The sequence below is a fragment of the Camponotus floridanus genome, unplaced genomic scaffold, assembly GCF_003227725.1.
Source record: "Camponotus floridanus strain SB8 unplaced genomic scaffold, Cflo_v7.5 scaffold72, whole genome shotgun sequence".
Taxonomy (NCBI): Eukaryota; Metazoa; Arthropoda; class Insecta; order Hymenoptera; family Formicidae; genus Camponotus; species Camponotus floridanus.
In genome coordinates this window covers 756,529-774,609 of record NW_020229841.1, presented here as the reverse complement: position 1 = coordinate 774,609, position 18,081 = coordinate 756,529, and the positions used below count along the sequence as shown (strand labels likewise).

The window sequence follows — 18,081 nt, the reverse complement described above, 5'->3', positions numbered from 1 at the left end:
GTTAATTTATAAGCTGAGAGAAGGAAATTCAAAATTTATGTTTTCTGTCAATTTATTAATATCTATGTTTCAATGTCTTTATAAAATTTTAATTATTAAAGTAATTTTATTTTGAATCAGAATTAATAAGATGATTGAAACCAAATTTAAATTTGCATTACGGATAAAGTATAATTGCTTACAAAAATTGATTCGAAATCTATCTTTCTGTTTGCTTTCGACTTGATAGAAATAAATTTTTTTAGTATTTGTTTCAATCTCTTAAAACTTTAATTATTAAAATAATTTCATTTTGTGAATCAAATTAATAAGATGATTAATCGTAATTTAAATTTGTATCACGAATAACGAATATAAAATCTAGTTGTTAATAAAAATTGATTCGAAAACTATCTCTCTTTCTTTTTGCTTTCGACTTACTAGAAATTAAATTTTTTTTTGGAATTTTCTTGAAAATTTCTTCAGATTATTATATACAAATTTTCCATTATCAAGCAAATATTGCATAGACTTTTTCGAACGAGTTCGAATATCTCTGCGAATTTTTTTGCCACCCGCAAGAGCTGGTAATTTTCGCGATTACTCGTTCTTGTCGACAATAGAAGAAGGATACGCGGCGTGTGACAAAAAGTAACGCGAACCACCGTCTCCGACATATTGCGCCGGAACCGGAAATACGCGACAAGGGAAGCGCGCGCGATAAAAACGAGACAGCGGCCTGGAAGACGCCGCCGCGTCGCTTTTCATAATAGCAGATAGGGTTTCCCTAAAGCTCGCCGTACTCGTCGTAAGCTCTTCGCTTTATGAGCGGAAAGCTGCCCATTTAATTTCCCATGAGAAATTGCTCGCGCGCACCCCCGCACCCTCTTCAGCCCCTTGTCGCGCCTTCTCCTTCCCCTGTCACACACGCTTGTGAAACGTCGTTCCATTCATTCATAACGCGTTTCTCAAACTGAAAGGTTCCGCGAAGTGCCCATTTCCGAAATGGTCACGTACCGGCTGTACGTCACGTGGATACTGATCTTTAAAGCACACCCCCGATCCACCCCCTCCTCCCCCATCTCTCTCTCTCTCTCTCTCTCTCTCTCTCTCTCTCTCTCTCTCTCTCGCATTATGCACCAATGTCTATTATCTTTAGCATGCCGCTCGTTCATCTTTTTCGTCGTGACTATGATCGATGGCGAGAGCGCGCTGTTCCTCGACGCTTATATCTGACTCGCGAAAATTACATTTGTTACATGGTTTGATACGCGCCGCGATACCGCAGACCTGGATCGAGGCTGTAACATAACTCTCATCCTGAGAGTCGAGGCAGTCATCGGAATTTAATTCCTTGTAATCTAGAATCCGCTAAAGTGGTCTCTTCTAAAATTAAATTAATGAGCAAAACGACGTTAGAATGACCACTCGAAATTAAATTAATTAGGACGATATTAAGTTTAACGTAAGAGATGTCGCTCTATTTAATAGTTTGTTGATTAAATATTAATATATAGTACATATTAAAATGTTAATATGAAATATTTATTAAATAAAATATTAATATATTAAAATATATTAGATATTAATTACTGAAATATTAATTACTAATATCAAATATATACTTATTTGAATTGTATTAATAATTGATGTATAAATAGTTTAAAATTCTCCAGAACCATTATCAACAATTATTCATAATACATCCAAATTTCTGTTTTTATAAAAGATACAAATCTGAAACGGAGACTAATAAATACTTTTTAAACATATTTATATATTTATATATTTCTTAATTAAACTATCTTATACACTATTGTGTTTATATATTATATATTTATTGGTCACGAAGACATCGAAGGAAATACCGATTTTGATTATTTTTCACCCGGAAATACCGTAATCGATCGATACGCGGGAATGCTAGCAAGATCTCTCTCTTGATTTTTCCAGAATACCGGTTCTTACGATAAAAATACAGAGTCGGTTCTACACTCTATACTGAGAAAACCATAGGTATCTATAAGTATATTAACAATTTTACATTAATAATTTTATTTTATTATTTAATAATTTTATTTAATAAGCAATAATAAAAATTCTAGGGCCAATAATAGGAGCTAATTACTAAGGTCTAAACGTGTATTATCATACACGTGTCTCAATAAGGCTTGAGTCATGTTCTTGACTCCAAAATAATGAGAAGCCTTTAAGACTGTATTGAGCCTTATTGAGACACGTGTATGACAATCATCATGCAAGTGATAGACTCGGACACAGCTTGTCGTAGCCGTAATTTCAAATTAAGAGCTTCTCGCCTCCCAATAATAAAGTTGGTTTGAATAGGACGCTAAATGGCGATCCAGGTTACTCATTTTTTGTCTGTCGAAGCATTTGGTTTTGTATGAATGTATGTGGGCTTCTTATTGTTTATTTTCCTATAGCGCTCTAATGATGAATTTTCCTTTTTTTGCATTTTGACTGAATTTATACTTACTTTTCTGCGACATACGAATAATATTGTTAAAGGAATACAGATGATTTTAATATGTTGATTTTGTTATTTTTCATACTGAGGAAGACTAAGTAAAGTCGAAACGTTTGTGATGTTTGAATTAAATGAACTTATTAATATTGGCTTTATTTTATTTAGACCTTAGTAATTAGCTCGTATTATTGGCCCTAGAATTTTTATTATTGCTTTACAACACACGAACAGTATTAATGTTATTATTATTTATTTTCGTCTTATTTTTATTTAATAATTTCACAAAAAATGATTAAAGATACTAAATTTATATGAGGGGAAAAAATTGAAAGATGAAAGTTAAAATTATTAAAATTAAAATAACTCAGCTTACATATAGGCCATATTTCTCATCATCTAGAATCGGGGGAAGTTTCTGCGTTCTGAATTTCAGAAACTTTATAACATCCCTTCTCTCAAATGCATTTAGATGTCAGATATAGTTCACTCGCTTAATACAATGGTACATAGGCAGCGAGGCGCGGATCACGTTGACGAGCTTCGAGGAGAAGGACCGCGATGTGATTGCGCCTTATTAGGGACAAGTCCGACGAGAATCCGCGAGAGAAGCGACGATTGTCTGGCTGGTAGAGGAGCATCGTCCTCTATTCGCGATCTACCCAGTCGAGATCCAAGCGCACTTACCAATTAGGGGCATCACGGCTCTCAAACCCGCTTTAATGAACTGCGCTCGCTCTACCTGTATACCGGTAATAGACTTAGCTCGATTTTGCAATAAAAATCCACCCTCCGCGAACCGTAAACTTTCGCGAACGTTTATATACCTCGGTATATCTCTCGTATCGCACAATGATCTTATATTCTCGGTGTAGCGGTCTGCAATCCTCGATATGACTAACGAAGGATTATACATAAAAGTTTCAACGGAAAATCTCCATTTCCTACTTCTCGTGCCGTTATTAATTTTACATCGTGCTATATTAATCGGAATATACGATTAGTTCTCGCACTTTATATATTTCATTAATAAAAGAGTCGAGATTTTTCCCAACTTTTGCCAGCATGCCAGCCGAAAGAAGTAACTTTTGCCTGTATATTTCGTGACAAAATCCGAACCATGACGTGAATAAAAAGACATGATTCTCGATGTGAATGTGAATTAAAGCTTATATTATAGCCTGAATAAATATAATGATTTAAGAAATAAATTATTGCAAAAAAATGTAATATTTTTTTCGAAAATTTTCTCTAAATCTGAAATTTATTTCTCTATATATCATTAAATATATAGTACGTGATTGAGGAAATGATACTGCTGATATAACGCTAGTATAATAATAAGAAATGCTTTGATGATTAATTAAATTTGGAATGTTTCATTACAGTTGTCACTCAAATGAGCGCCTTTTCCTACGCGACTTCGTCTCCTGCTCAGCTGGCACCAGTGGTGGTAGACTCGCGCGATGGCTGCAACCGGATAGCTTCGTCGATCCCTCCCAATGCGAGGCGTTATATTCCCGGGAAGAAATGAGATGCGGATGGCCGGCAATCGTCACCGTGCTCACGAGAGATCAATATGGAGAAGTCGTGCATGTATCCGGATTAAAGGTATATATTTCTCTGCGTTTCGTGTTACTCGATCGGATCTCTTAATGTCAAATTGGCGTCTTTGCAGATCGAAGTCAAGGCGGTGCCAATCGACAAGACAGACATCACAGAATCCGATCAGAGCAGAAAAATCCGCCGTGTTTCTCAACCGGACCCTCTGACCTTTGGCGGTCATCCACAGCCCTCCTTGGATGTCCCATACGAGGTGACCATCAACAATAAAATGTGCTTCTACGCCATCACCATCATGAAAGCCTATCAAAATTATTCGTTCGAGGAACTGAGGTTTATGTCTCCCACCGTTAAGAGATCCAGCGAGAGTATGTTGGTCAGACCGAACGGCGATGGCAGTTACAGTGCTACATGGACACCATCCTCCGTCGGTTGGTACTCGTTGATGATCACGGTGGACGGTTACAACATGGAGGATGTACGTAGGCTTTTTATTTTCTAAGATATTACTTGGGACTAAATTGAATTCTCAGTTCTAATCCTATTGTTTCTTCTTTACTAGACGGAAGTAAAGCTTAAGTATATTAATTCATTTCCTTTTAGAATTACAAAGTCGAAGTGAAGGAACCTCCGCAAGGTATGCAACCGCCTACTCAAAACATTGTCAAAAAGCCTCAGCTTCAGCCGAGCAGACTCAGGAAATTTGTTGCGAAGAATAGCGCTGGCTTGAGAATACGAGCTCATCCATCTCTGCAAAGCGAACAAATCGGATTCGTCTCGGTTAACGGCACTATAGCTTTCGTTGATGAGGTAAGACATAAAAAATTATTGGCGTTCTAATCGAATTTACTTTTTTAAAACTTATTATAAGAAATAAGTGAAAATGTAGATTTTCGCCAAATTGCAAATATCGAAAAAATATTAGCAAAAATATCGTGTTCTTATCTTTTTTGTACGATATTTTTAGATTAAATTATTTTTAGATATTTCAAAAATGAAAGAGACATTGAAACGAGAATAAAACTCCTTTTCTGTTTGATTAGATTCACAACGATGATGGCGTTTGGTTACGTTTGAATGCGGAGACAATCAAGGAATACTGCAACAGTAGTCATCTTGAAGCCTGGTGCTTGCAGTACAATCAGCATTTAGGAAAAACTCTGCTCCTACCAGTGGAGGAACCAAAGTCTATTCTAGATCAAGTCATCAAAGAAACTATCCTGCGAAAGCGGCCTGATACTGGTGACGAGTATGTAAACAAATCTTTCTTCCGTTACTCATTTTTATTTATTTCTAATTTTAATATAATCACTTAGCAAAAGAAAGATGGTGACCTTCGATGCCGGAAGAAGTATGATAGTCGTGAAATGTGGAGCTTCCGGACACAATATTAGGAGTAAACCAAGCTTGAAAGCCGCGCCAATTGGAATGTTAGCGCTTGGAAATACAGTGACTATTCAAGAATACGTAAGTTGATACTGATAAGATAATAATGTTAATGCATTAACAAATGTCCGTTTATACATGTAGTATAACACTTCACGATTTATCTGTCATAGTGCGTGAATCACGAAGGAACTTGGGTGCGTATCGATGACGATTCGGTGGCCAAGTATTGTTTCGACAAGGGTCGAAGCACAGAGGCATGGTCGCTCGCGATCAACAAACAAACTGGTGTAATTTATATGAAACTCGAGCAGGATTTAGAAAACGATCCGGTCGAAAAAAAGCCAATACCGGACCCGGCCATTTCACCGAGTAATAAAGGTTTTGATTTTTCGGTACCTTCCGTTAGTCACGAGGGCTTCAATTTTACTACGCAAAATTACACGCCGGATACGGCCGAGTCCATTGAGGGTTGTAATACAAATCCATTTGTTTTCGGCTCGTATAATCAACATGATTCGCCAGGTATAATAATTTCAAAAATAAATCTGAAAGAGAGAGAGAGAGAATAATATTGTATACAAATATTAAATATATATTTCAGGGAGCGAACGATTTATACCAGAAAAAGCTGACGGTACTCCAAAGTTCTCGAAACCTCATTCGAAAGAAAGAGTGGCCAAAGAGCGGGAAAGAGAAGGTGGCGGAGGAAAATTTAGCGTTCTTCAGAAATGGTTACGAGGTGATGATAAATGTCATGGAGAAAAAAGAAGTTCTCCGGGCAGGTATTTATTTTCCTGCATAATATATTCTTTTGATATATCTTTAACATTTTTAAGTATGTATATCAATCTTTAGTCAGCAGTTTGAAAATTATTTACACAATATATTATATTTTTTCTTCTGAATTTTATATCATTAAATTTTAAAATTTGAAAATACTTATTCTTTTTGTATAACGAAAAAACGAATTATCTTAACTATTTATGATGCCTCTTATTTCTTCTTTGTGTAACAAATTTTATGGCAAATTTTAAAAAATAGTAAATTTCAAAGTTGGAATTCCCATGTTGCATATACTAATGATTAATGTTTTTCAGGGATTTCTCCGAATTTGTGGGCGTATCTGTGAAGGAGCTGGTAAAAGCAATGGGGGAAAGTCGTGCGAATGGCAATGGGGCGACACCGCCGGAAACACCGCGTCGAACGTCAAGAAGTTCCTCGCCGAAGAATCCCCAAGGTGGATCGCCGAGATTTCACAGTCCATCTTCTAGTCCGGTCCCAATACCTGGTATATATGCGATATCTTGCTGAAATATAAAGTCTCTCTATCTCATTTCTCTATCGAACAAATTTACTTCATGACTCATCTCTATAATGTTGTACATCCATGTGTACTCTTGTGTAATTTGGCACTATTTGGCAATTGCTTTGAAAATGAAATTATTTCAGAAGCTGTGAGAACGGACGCCGATACTTGTAAGGCAACAATGCAAAATATTTTGTATTTATTATACTTCCTTTCTTTATCGCGTTAGAATACGATAATGACGATTTCGAAATAGTGATATTACGATAAAGTACATGATAGATGTGATAGAAAAAAATATTAGACAATTATATATATATTATATATTAACTCTATTAATTAAATATATTTATATATGTTTGTGAATTAGTTATAACAAATTAGTCATGTTGATCTTAGCTGGGTCCAGTCGACAGCCAGCCGTTTCTGGCAATTGCCTCTTCCCTCCTGCTGCTAATGCACCAGGTACTCGCTCCTATCCTATGAATTATTAAAGTTGTAAAATATTGAATAGTGCACAAATCTGTATCATTTATGATCTGTTTTAATATATCACTCTCTATTACATATATATAGGATATATATTGATGGCACAGTAGAATTCCACTTCACATATTAATCAGTGAATATTACGATATTATATTATGCATGTATTATGAAATAGCAATCGGAATGGCACGCGATATCGTTTCATTTCTTAGTTGATGCATGATTGTTTACATCATATACATAAGTAATAAACTCTTTGCGCGATTCAGAAACCGAGAGCATAGTTAAATCATTAAGACGTACTTAATAAACATGCTATAATTAATCAAAATTATTAGGTGGGAGAAGCGCGATAGGAGGGGGAGACAGTATGAGTAGCAGCCCTGTACTCTGCGGCTCCCCCCGAAGTGTCGGCCTCTCCCTATTAGGTAAGATCATTAATACACGCTAATATATTTAAATCCTAATCCTCGTTAAATCGCGTTAAAATCGAACAAAGAAATCATCAAATTTCATATTGCTGTAATCTATATTTCACATTTTAATACAAAAACGAAAGATGTATATATATATATACATCTTGCCAAAGAAACTTTTTCAACACAGTTGCACGAAATTAATCTGCATGAATTAAATTTTTTGGATGAATTATGTAAGCGAATGTGTTATAAGTGTTTTGCTCTATCGCTCTCCATGCGTTTTGCCATTAAGGTGAGAAAGTGATACCCTTTTGCCATCAGAATTAAATATTCGAGTGTATTTTGCAGATGCCATATGACTCCGGTCATTATTATATTATTATTTCTTTTTTTTAAGTATCAGGAGGGATGATCGACAGCATAACGTCGCAACGCCGTGGTTCGACGCAGAGCGACACAAGTGCCTTGGTTAGCAGTTTGACGAGAGATCCATCTCAGTCACCGAGCGGTATCAGCACTACTGCCAATACACGTGATTTATCACCGAGTCCAAGTTGCAGTTCTCTACACATGAGATCCGAGGGCAGCATAGCAAGTCCGCCCGATACTCCGAAAAAGGAAAATGCCGTAAGCATTTTAATATAAAAACCTCTTATGCATATTTTAATCTTACTTCTTACATGAGATAAAATCTTTACAATATCATATAAAATGCAAGGGTAAATGTAAAGTGCAAGGTTACATAAATCATATTCTGTATTAAAGGATCCTCAGGAAAGTCCGCGCAAAATGTCTCAAGCGCAAACGCAGACGAGTCCCGAAAGCGCTACCACAGCTATGAAGGGTCACTTTAGTATCGGCTCATCCGGAGTAAAAGACGAACGACACTCGCCGAAAATGAGCAGAAGGGATCACATGAAGGCTGTGAAAACTAGAGCAAAACGTGCCATGTCGCCGGCCAATGCACAACAAAGTCCAAATCCTAATCGTGCTCTAAATTTAAGTAGAGACAAAGTGAAGGAAGCGATCAGTCCTTCCGTAGCAGAATGTCTGAGGGCTGTTTTTGCGGCGTTTTTATGGCATGAAGGGATCGTGCACGATGCTATGGCTTGCGCGAGTTTCCTCAAGTTCCATCCGAATTTACCGAAACAAGGTGCACTGGTTGTAACCAGGCATACCGTTGTACAATCCAGTGACAAGCAGCAACAAGAGCAAAAGGCACGGCAGAGACATTCTGTCGAAGTGACGAATGCCGGTAATTATTTGCACATCCAACCTAGCACATTAGAGACTCTCACGCGTTCAGCCGCGAACGCGAATGCCAATAGAAACAGGAAGAAGCAGGAGAATACGCTCAAAGAAGAGATTCAGGCAAACTCGGGCAAGCTCAGTTCTCTGCCCGAATTTCACACAGTCGCGGTACTACCACCCGCGTTAAAGAGCCTAGTTTTTCTATGGGAAGAACTTAGCACCAATTGTTTGCAGGCCATCGAACAACAGTCAATTCTACCTAGTCCTATATCGCAGATACAGACAATGAAGCTGGCGAAACGGCCGATACCAGAGAAACGTCCCAGAGAGGATAAAGTGAAGGAACGCGAGAAGAAAAGTAGTCGGAAAAAGAAGGAATGGAAACCTATTGGTAGAGCGAATACATCTGAGGTTTTGGCGGGAATCGAGCGCGAGACTATCTGCGAGCTTTGTGGCCTGATGTTCCCACATCCAGTTACTTATCACATGAAGATGATGCATCCAGGTTGTGGCTGGCACGCGGGTGGGAAAGGATATAATAGCGGTGGAAATTACTGCGTAGGGTGGGCAGGCAATTGCGGAGATGGCGGAGTTGGTGGTAGCTCGTGGTACTTAATCTGTGACACATGTAGAGATAAGTACTTGAAGGCCAGGAAGAGCAAGTTTGCGAAGAAATTTGTAAGCGGGATTTCCAAGAGAAAAAATGGCACGAGCAAAATTCTGTCTCCGATTAACAGTCCCAGTGGAAATGAAACTCATATTATAATGAAAAATAATGCGATGTTTCTACTGGATTTGGCTAGCGCTTCTGGTTTCAATATTCCGAAACAGCAAAGACGACCTTCACAGACTTTATCGTCGGTGGCGGAGAATTATAGTCCTCCAGAAGCCGCTGGGCCATTTCCGCCAACAGGACCATTCCAGTGTTTGCAAGCCTTAGGTGTTCATCACTCACAAAGTCACGATGAAAGATATTACGAAGAGACTCTGAGACGTGAAAATGGACAACAAAATAATTATGAAGGAAACAATAGCACATTCAATAACACAAATGGCAGGGTAAAAAGATATTCTTTTTCTCTATTTTTAATATTTAACATTGCTTCAATTAAATCGTTCTTCAATTTCCAGCCATTATCAGAGTATCCAATGAGTGATAGTGACAATGAAAGTAGCAAGAATCGCAGCATGTTCCATAGATCGGTGTCTATGTCTACCGGTGCACCTTGGGCTAGAAATAGTAACGATGGCAGAGTTGTTATGATGAGGAAACGGAACAATAGCAGTAGCGAAATGAGTAATGGTATGCGTGTTTCTATATATTTGAAGTAAAATATTATTTCTTATTATAAATAATTATTAAGAATTTTCTTTCCTTAATAAATATTAAAAATATATTTTCGATTTTAAATAAGTAAAATATATTTCAATTTTATTTTTCAGAAGCGGGTTCTTCGCTTTTATGTTATCCATCTGCTGCACTTCAGAAATTAGTACCATCAATGGATCAATCCGCAATAGTATCCACTAGTCAAACTGAAGTAGCAAGTAATGATCGAATTGAGATTCTCATGAGACCTGTGATGTTGTTCGTTCTTCAGCAACACAATTTGCAACATCTGCAGCTTGCGATGAAGCAAGCATTGCGTCGTGCCGCCTGTCGAGTTTACGCAATGCAAGCATTAAATTGGCTTTTAAGAAGCGTAACGCAACCAATTTGTTTGCACGATTTATTATGGTGGTTCGTCTCATCTCTTACACCGATCGTTTCTTCTGACACTACAGATGCAAATGATGATGATAATAAAACAGAAAAGAAAGAAGATCATGTAAGTGACATTTTTAATAAAAATTTACTTGTTAGACATGAATATGATATGATTATTACTTTAATTTTCAGGATACAATCGGCGTCAGTGAGCATCCTTTATGTGATTTAGTGATAGCTGGAGAATCTGTCAATCCATTACCTACAGTGTTTCACACCTTATTGCAAACAATTGCGGATTTAATGTTATTACCACCTCTTGGTAAATAATTTGCAGTAAATCTGAGTGAATATTTTTTAAAATAAATATATTATAATAATTAATTTTATTAATTTGCAGGATCTCCATTACAACAAGCTGCGATTCGATGCTGGGGTATTCGATTTACGCCAGCAGATCACATGTTTCTGCATAGAAGTCATGTATTTAGTAACATTAGCAAAATTCTTTCTCGTTCCGAAGAAGAAGAGGATGTGACGATGAGTATGCATGAGAGCCATCAGTCGACTGTTTCGCAACAGATAAGCAGTTGTGTGGAAGTTTTAAAAGATTTAACATCTAGTGTCGAAATCAAAGCTTCCAGTCGTCAAGCCATGATTGGTAGTCTAACGGACAATTCAACGGAAACATTTTGGGAATCCGGAGATGAAGATCGTAATAAAACTAAAGTGATTACTATCATCTGTGGTGCTCATACATTGCCTAGAATGTTGTACGTACACATCGATAACTGCCGCGATTTAACAGTAAGTTCTTTTTACAAAAATTTAATTATTTCTATTACAAATAATGTTTGACTAATTGAATATTTTTATTTAAAAGCACAAAGTGTCAAGCGTGACTTTTCTGTCTGGAGTTAATGCCGATGAGATGACAAAACTGAGATCTGTAGAAATTGAGAGCAGATCAGCTGGATGGATTAATTGTTCAATCACTGGTAATATATAAAAATATTGTAATTATTATTAAAAAACAAAGCATGTTTTAAAGATGTTTGAGCTGTATTGTATTGTAATTATATATATTTCTCTACAGACCAACGTCATGTAGTCGTAGGCATGGAATTAAAGGGTCCAGATAATTCTTTGAGAGTACGTCAAATCAGAGTGCTTGGTGAGATCGAAGGAGGATCTTTAAAAATAGGAAAACAGCTAAGCGCACAGACTATTCAGCAAAGAAATTGCGAGGCAGAAACTTTGAAAGTATTTCGTTTAATTACTTCTCAAGTAAGTTTAATTTCTTATAATGTGTGTTATTTTTCGTTTAAAATATTATACTCTCACAATGTATCGTGTTGTATTGCAGGTATTTGGGAAACTTATACAAGGAGACAAGCAACAACAGGCAGAATCGACAGAAGGCGTTAACGAAGATTTGGAGGATAGTAATGATCTTCGAGAACATATGGTCGGAATATTATTTAGCAGAAGTAACTTGACTCATTTACAAAAACAAGTGTGTACTCATATCGTGCAAGCGATTAGAAAAGAAACTATACGCTTGAGAGAAGAATGGGAGTTGCTTCTGTGTTCACCAACTCCCGTTAATAGTCTGTTGAGTGACAACAGTGATTTGCCGAAAGCGGCCGATACTTATTGCTTTGAAATGCTTTCTATGGTTCTTGCTTTAAGCGGAAGTTCTGTAGGGCAATATTATCTATCACATCAGACTGGTTTACTAAAGGATCTATTAAGTTTATTGCATACCGGGTCAGCAAGAGTGCAGCGTCAGGTACATTCTTTGCACTAGCGTTTGAAAAATTAGGCATAAAATTTGAAATCATCTTCATCACGATTATATTTTTTCAGGTAACATCTCTCCTAAGACGAATATTGCCAGAAATTAAACCCGAAACACTAGCGAGCGTTATAAACGTCGAACGATTGCCCCCTACCGACTTCAGCATCGTATCCGCGGCAAATAGCGGCTTCACTCATGTTTCGGATTTCAATGAACATTCTGCCGGGATTCTCGACGTATTTTTAAGCTGTATTGCAAAAGCATTGACTGTACAAGTTAAAGTAAAAGGAAAAGATAATGGCAAGGCACTTCAAAGCGCTTCATTAGCTACTAGCATTCATCCGAAAAGTTATGTCGGAACAAGATGGTGGTTAAGAGGTTGCATGACACGTAAATTGGCAGAAGTGATAATTCAACTTTTAAAGGACATGGCATCGGTAAGTATTATGATATAATTCATTTCTTGTAAAATATCTTATTAATAAATTGATATCTTTTTTTCTTATTACAGGGTAAATTGTCGGAGGAATGGGCATCTATAACGAAAGCGGCTATAGCTGAAAATATCTTAAATTTAACCAGATTGGACGAAAAGAGTCGCGATCCTACAGAATGCCTGCGATCCCCGATACTGTGGTTAGCACTCGCCTCTTTGTGTGTTTTGGATTCAGATCACGTTGAAAGATTATCATCTGGTCAATGGAGTGGTTCTGAAGGGCAACCACTGCCACCTAGAGTAAGATTATTCCTTGCATTTCTATTGATTATTACATATAATATACAGTACAATTTTAACTGATTTTATTTATTTTTTGTTTTCTCTAGCCAACTTGTAGCAATCACGATGACGACGAAACCACAGCTATTATTCAATGTAATGTTTGTGGTAATTTGTGCGCGGAATGCGACAAAATTCTACACCTTCATAGAAGGACCAGAACCCATCTTAGACAAGTGTGCAAAGAAGAAGAGGAAGCGATACGAGTGGATCTTCACGAAGGTTGCGGCAGAACGAAACTCTTCTGGATCTTGGCTTTAGCGGATAGCAGAACATTGAAGGCATTAATAGAATTTCGCGACGGTTCGCCGAGGAAACCGGTCGGCGCCACTACTGGTATTTGCCGATTTTGCGGCACTACGGGAAACACGGGTTTGCTAGCGATAGGCAACATTTGCGCCGATCACGATTGTCAGGAACATGCCAAGAACGCTTGTAACAAGGTTCACTCTTGTGGTCACATTTGCGGGGGTGTTAGAAACGAGAGAACTTGTTTACCTTGCTTGCATCGTTGCTTACCAGGAACGGATTTGAAACAGGATGCCGATGACATGTGCATGATTTGCTTCACCGAGGCCCTGTCCTGCGCGCCGGCGATTCAGTTGCAGTGCGGCCACGTGTTCCATCTGCATTGCTGCCGACACGTCCTGATGAAGCGCTGGGTGGGACCCCGGATCACCTTCGGTTTCTCTCTCTGCCCAATCTGCAAAGTACCAATGGATCACCCAACGTTGTCCGAACAACTGGCAAGCGTGAAAGAACTCTACGAGGACGTACGAAGGAAGGCTCTAATGCGCTTGGAATATGAAGGCTTGCACAAGTAATATTTTCTTTCTAAAAAATATACTTAATGTATCTCAAGGGCATATTCTAAAAATATAAACAACATTTTATTTTCCGCAGGGCCGAAGGAACTTTTGCACCCGGCGGTCGTTACCAAGACTCCGCTGTCTACGCGATGGAGCGATACGCTTATTACGTATGTTACAAGTGTCAGAAGGCTTATTATGGTGGCGAGGCGCGTTGCGACGCACAACTGGGCGGGGAGTCTTTCGACCCCGCGGAATTAGTGTGCGGTGGCTGTAGCGACGTGGCAAGGGCACAGATGTGTCCGAAGCACGGAGCGGACTTCCTCGAGTATAAATGTCGATATTGCTGCTCAGTGGCAGTCTTCTTCTGCTTCGGAACTACGCACTTCTGCAAACCCTGCCACGACGACTTTCAGCGTGTTACCACTATCCCAAAGAGCGAGTTGCCTGTATGTCCCGCTGGTACGTATACGTTTTTCATTATCAAGACAACCATTTTGCAGAGATGATAGTACTTTATCGATTTTTTTCTTTTTCCAAGGTTCCAAAGCAAAGCAATTAGAAGGAGACGAATGTCCATTGCACGTGAAGCATCCGCCGACCGGAGAAGAGTTTGCTCTAGGTTGCGGCATCTGCCGCAACGCACATACGTTCTAAGCTTCCAGCTTATGATTTTTAATGAAATTGACGCAATTTATAGCCAAATATGAGAATGAATTTGCGACGACACGCTTGTGATGCGAGAGAGATATACTTGTTAAGTAATAGATAAGTCGTTTTTATTAATAAATTTAATAATCAGCTCCCGACGATGGCGGGAAGCTCGTCAACCTGCTTATCAAACTTCCACATATGAAAGAGAAAGAATTTCATGTCGTGCAGGATGTAATACATATTTGTAATATCTATTACAAATGTAAGAAGAGATATTTGTAATATCTTTTAATCATTTAAGATAATTGCCTGTACTATTTATATAAGAAGTAATTGATTCTTGAGTATACATAAATGATATATAAGTAAGTTATTACATATGACGAAAGTGTATGCTTAAGAAAGTACATTAAGTTATCACAAATATCATTTAGACATTAGAAATGTATGAAAAAGATATGTATATATACATACATACATATATATACATATATATACATATATATACAAATACACACATGTGTATATACATATATGTATTATATATAATTAATATAATTAATATAAAGTATATACATAATTGGAATATGTATATACATACATAGTATAGAAATATACAATATTCCTTATGTTTATGCATCGCGATGAAATAATATACCAATAAATCACTAAATGCTATATTTTATATTTTAATTTTTCGCTTGTTTTTATATTTTTTCATCACATGAATACATATTGATATAATTCTTTCTACTATCAGCACATGTCTCTTATTGATACATTAATTGCGCAAATAGTAGCACTGCTGTGTTGTATTGTCGCATATATGAATGTTACGTGCGATTGATATTGAGTTGCATGTCCGCCAATTGTTATAATTTATATTATTAAGCTTAAGAATTTAAAAAAATGCCGTTTCATTAATACGTTCCAATTATGCACTATTTATTCATATACGATCTCGCTATTTTTTTATATTTTGCCAACGATTTATTCAATACGTACAATCTGACAAGATGCATGTATCATGTGTATTAGTTTTTGTGTTTTAAGTAAGAATAGACTAAAAAAATTACATTTATATATTATACAAATTATAATAAACTTATTGTGAGAATTATAAATGGCAAAGAATCAAAAGAATGAGTCTTTTTAATTCATGATATTTCCGACTAAAGACTAATCACAATTAAATAGTAGTATTATAAAGGGAATATGTATAGTTCATAAGTAAAAGTTGAGATATTTAAGATTAAATCTGCAATCAATCAGACGTTACAAATACTTCAAAACCTTTAACTGACGGAATAAGGACGGATATTGGCTTCTTTTATTTTGATTGATCAATCGAACATTTTCAAGTTCACATTTCAAGTTCAACTTTTTCTAATTCACTGCAATCATAATCTAAATACTGCTATTAATTTAATATTCAGAGTCTGAGCATAAAAGTGTAAGTCACATTAATGATTGATGTAAATATAAATTATATCCATTAGATATTAAATATTATTTTGTGTTAATTTGATTTACATCCAATTTATGTTTACTTTATCGGTGATGATTATAACAGACTTTTAATATGAATTTGATGCAGTAAAAAATTACAGAAATGATAGATAATGAATATCATATATCTTTTATTTCATTATTATATTATATATCTTTTATTTTAGAATTTATGAATAATAATCGAAAAGATTATAACAGATTTTATATTTAGACTTTTAATGTGAATTTGATGAAATAAAAAAATTACAAAAATTATGGCTAATGAATATCATGTATCTTTTATTTCATTATTAAATAATATCTTTTATTTCAGAATTTATGAATAATAATATTGAATAATTATGGAAAAGATATAATAAGTATATTGATAATAATTGTGAGGTTATTTAATTTTGCGCGACATTGCATTTGAAACATTCATGCAAATTTAATTAATATTAATAAATCATCTTACCTCACCCTCCTGTCGAGAAACGAGAATTTACGCGCGCATTTATCCCGGCGCCCCGGCGCCGATTGATCCAAGATGGCGGCCACGCGCGAGCGCCATCGCGCGGCGGTTGCGCCGAAGCAGTCTCCGCAGAACGTAACGTGCCGCGTGTGTGTGTGTGCGCGCGATCCTGACGTTTTTCGCCTCGATCAGCGGTAAGTAGCTTTTATTTACGCGCCGTTCAACAATAGTTACGTAATTAACGAGACGCGCGTCGCACGCCGTCGGCGTCGGCGGCAGATACGAGTTTCTTTTCGCGTCGCGCGACGAGACTTGTCGGCACTTGTCGAGTAACAGGCCCCGTCGTCCGAGAAGGAGAGCCCCTAGCGCGCGTTCGTGCCACCCCGCTGTCAACCGGGGACACCGCGTTTATTTTTAAGAGAGTCCGAGAATTGCAGCCAATTGCGGCCAAGCCCGGCGCCGCTTCAATCAAGGGCGAAATTGCACGCGCTTCCTCGCGAGAGCATCCGAGGCTCGACGACGAGGACAAGGTGTCTCGTCGCGCGGAGAAAAGGTCGCGAAAAATTCCCCGAAGGACCCGATCGATCTTGACGAAAAACGGCGTGAACTTGCCCGCGGAACGCGCTCTCTCGGCGTGAACTTCACGCCGTGTGTTTTCTCCTGCGGGATCCCTTAACCTCACTTCCTACTCCGGAACGAGTCTTCTGTCATCTCAGAGGATGCGCGCGACACGTCACCTCATCTTTGTTTCTTGTGAGTAACATTGTAGTTAGTTCATTCATAACATTCCCTTAATTGCGCTTTTGACGTATTGCACAAGGCGCGCTGTCAGTCGCTGTCAGTTGCTCGCGTCGCTTTATTTATCATTCCTCTCGACGAGTTCCTCGCGCCAGTTCTGTCTTGTCTTTCGATTTATTTAATACTTGCTCCTCTTCCTCGTTACGTAACTGTAAAAGTAATAATGTAATTACATATTTGTATATTATATTTTCGACGACAAATTATTTTTAAATATTCTGCATAATTAAACGCAATTTTTCTCGTATTGTGGCACCGAACATATTTAGCATACAATTTCTATCTTTGTGTATAAAAACATCCCATTTTCAGTTTTATATTTTTATCCTAATAAATTTATATTTAATATATTTAGTAAATTTATAAAATAATATAATATATATTAATAAATTTATAATATAATATAATATTTTTTTATAATAAATTTATAGCGTAGAAAGTTTGCATAAAAATAATATATTTCTTTGACGAAACACAATATAGAAGGAGTTTCGGAGCGAAACGTGCATCGAATTTTAAAAGACTAGAGAATATTAGAAAAATGAATACGTGTAATATTTATACATGCATACTTGTACTGTCAAATATAATAATATTTCGGCTGGAAACATGGTTATAATCTTGAAACTTTGAAAAACTGCTCCATGTGTCTCGCGAAAGTTTTATCTCCAGCTGTCTTTTTACGCTCG

The 18,081-nt window shown here is 37.1% G+C and overlaps 2 protein-coding genes across 5 annotated transcripts in view; both read left to right on the top strand.

Annotated features, from left to right (window-relative positions):
- The window catches only part of LOC105248657 (E3 ubiquitin-protein ligase highwire), a 185,950-nt gene extending 170,866 nt beyond the window's left edge, over positions 1 to 15,084 (top strand). Inside the window, exons 17-40 of one of the 4 annotated variants that reach the window (XM_020026699.2) lie at positions 3,853 to 4,075; positions 4,143 to 4,505; positions 4,631 to 4,837; positions 5,071 to 5,276; positions 5,344 to 5,494; positions 5,587 to 5,938; positions 6,018 to 6,198; positions 6,514 to 6,704; positions 7,122 to 7,187; positions 7,550 to 7,639; positions 8,028 to 8,257; positions 8,396 to 9,940; positions 10,013 to 10,184; positions 10,325 to 10,710; positions 10,782 to 10,911; positions 10,990 to 11,396; positions 11,473 to 11,587; positions 11,686 to 11,876; positions 11,956 to 12,381; positions 12,459 to 12,827; positions 12,902 to 13,126; positions 13,216 to 13,988; positions 14,072 to 14,439; positions 14,519 to 15,084. In XM_020026699.2, the coding sequence (XP_019882258.2) occupies positions 3,853 to 4,075; positions 4,143 to 4,505; positions 4,631 to 4,837; positions 5,071 to 5,276; positions 5,344 to 5,494; positions 5,587 to 5,938; positions 6,018 to 6,198; positions 6,514 to 6,704; positions 7,122 to 7,187; positions 7,550 to 7,639; positions 8,028 to 8,257; positions 8,396 to 9,940; positions 10,013 to 10,184; positions 10,325 to 10,710; positions 10,782 to 10,911; positions 10,990 to 11,396; positions 11,473 to 11,587; positions 11,686 to 11,876; positions 11,956 to 12,381; positions 12,459 to 12,827; positions 12,902 to 13,126; positions 13,216 to 13,988; positions 14,072 to 14,439; positions 14,519 to 14,634 (7,483 nt within the window). In that variant the 3' untranslated portion in view covers positions 14,635 to 15,084. The remainder of the gene's footprint in view (positions 1 to 3,852; positions 4,076 to 4,142; positions 4,506 to 4,630; positions 4,838 to 5,070; positions 5,277 to 5,343; positions 5,495 to 5,586; positions 5,939 to 6,017; positions 6,199 to 6,513; positions 6,705 to 7,121; positions 7,188 to 7,549; positions 7,640 to 8,027; positions 8,258 to 8,395; positions 9,941 to 10,012; positions 10,185 to 10,324; positions 10,711 to 10,781; positions 10,912 to 10,989; positions 11,397 to 11,472; positions 11,588 to 11,685; positions 11,877 to 11,955; positions 12,382 to 12,458; positions 12,828 to 12,901; positions 13,127 to 13,215; positions 13,989 to 14,071; positions 14,440 to 14,518) is intronic. The other 3 variants (XM_020026700.2, XM_020026701.2, XM_020026702.2) reach the window with 3 other exon arrangements.
- Positions 15,085 to 16,860: 1,776 nt separating this feature from the next.
- Positions 16,861 to 18,081, top strand: part of LOC105248653 (WD repeat-containing protein 47) — a 64,734-nt gene continuing 63,513 nt past the window's right edge. The window contains exon 1 of the mRNA XM_011253559.3: positions 16,861 to 17,347. The gene's annotated coding sequence lies outside the window, so the exon portion shown is untranslated. The remainder of the gene's footprint in view (positions 17,348 to 18,081) is intronic.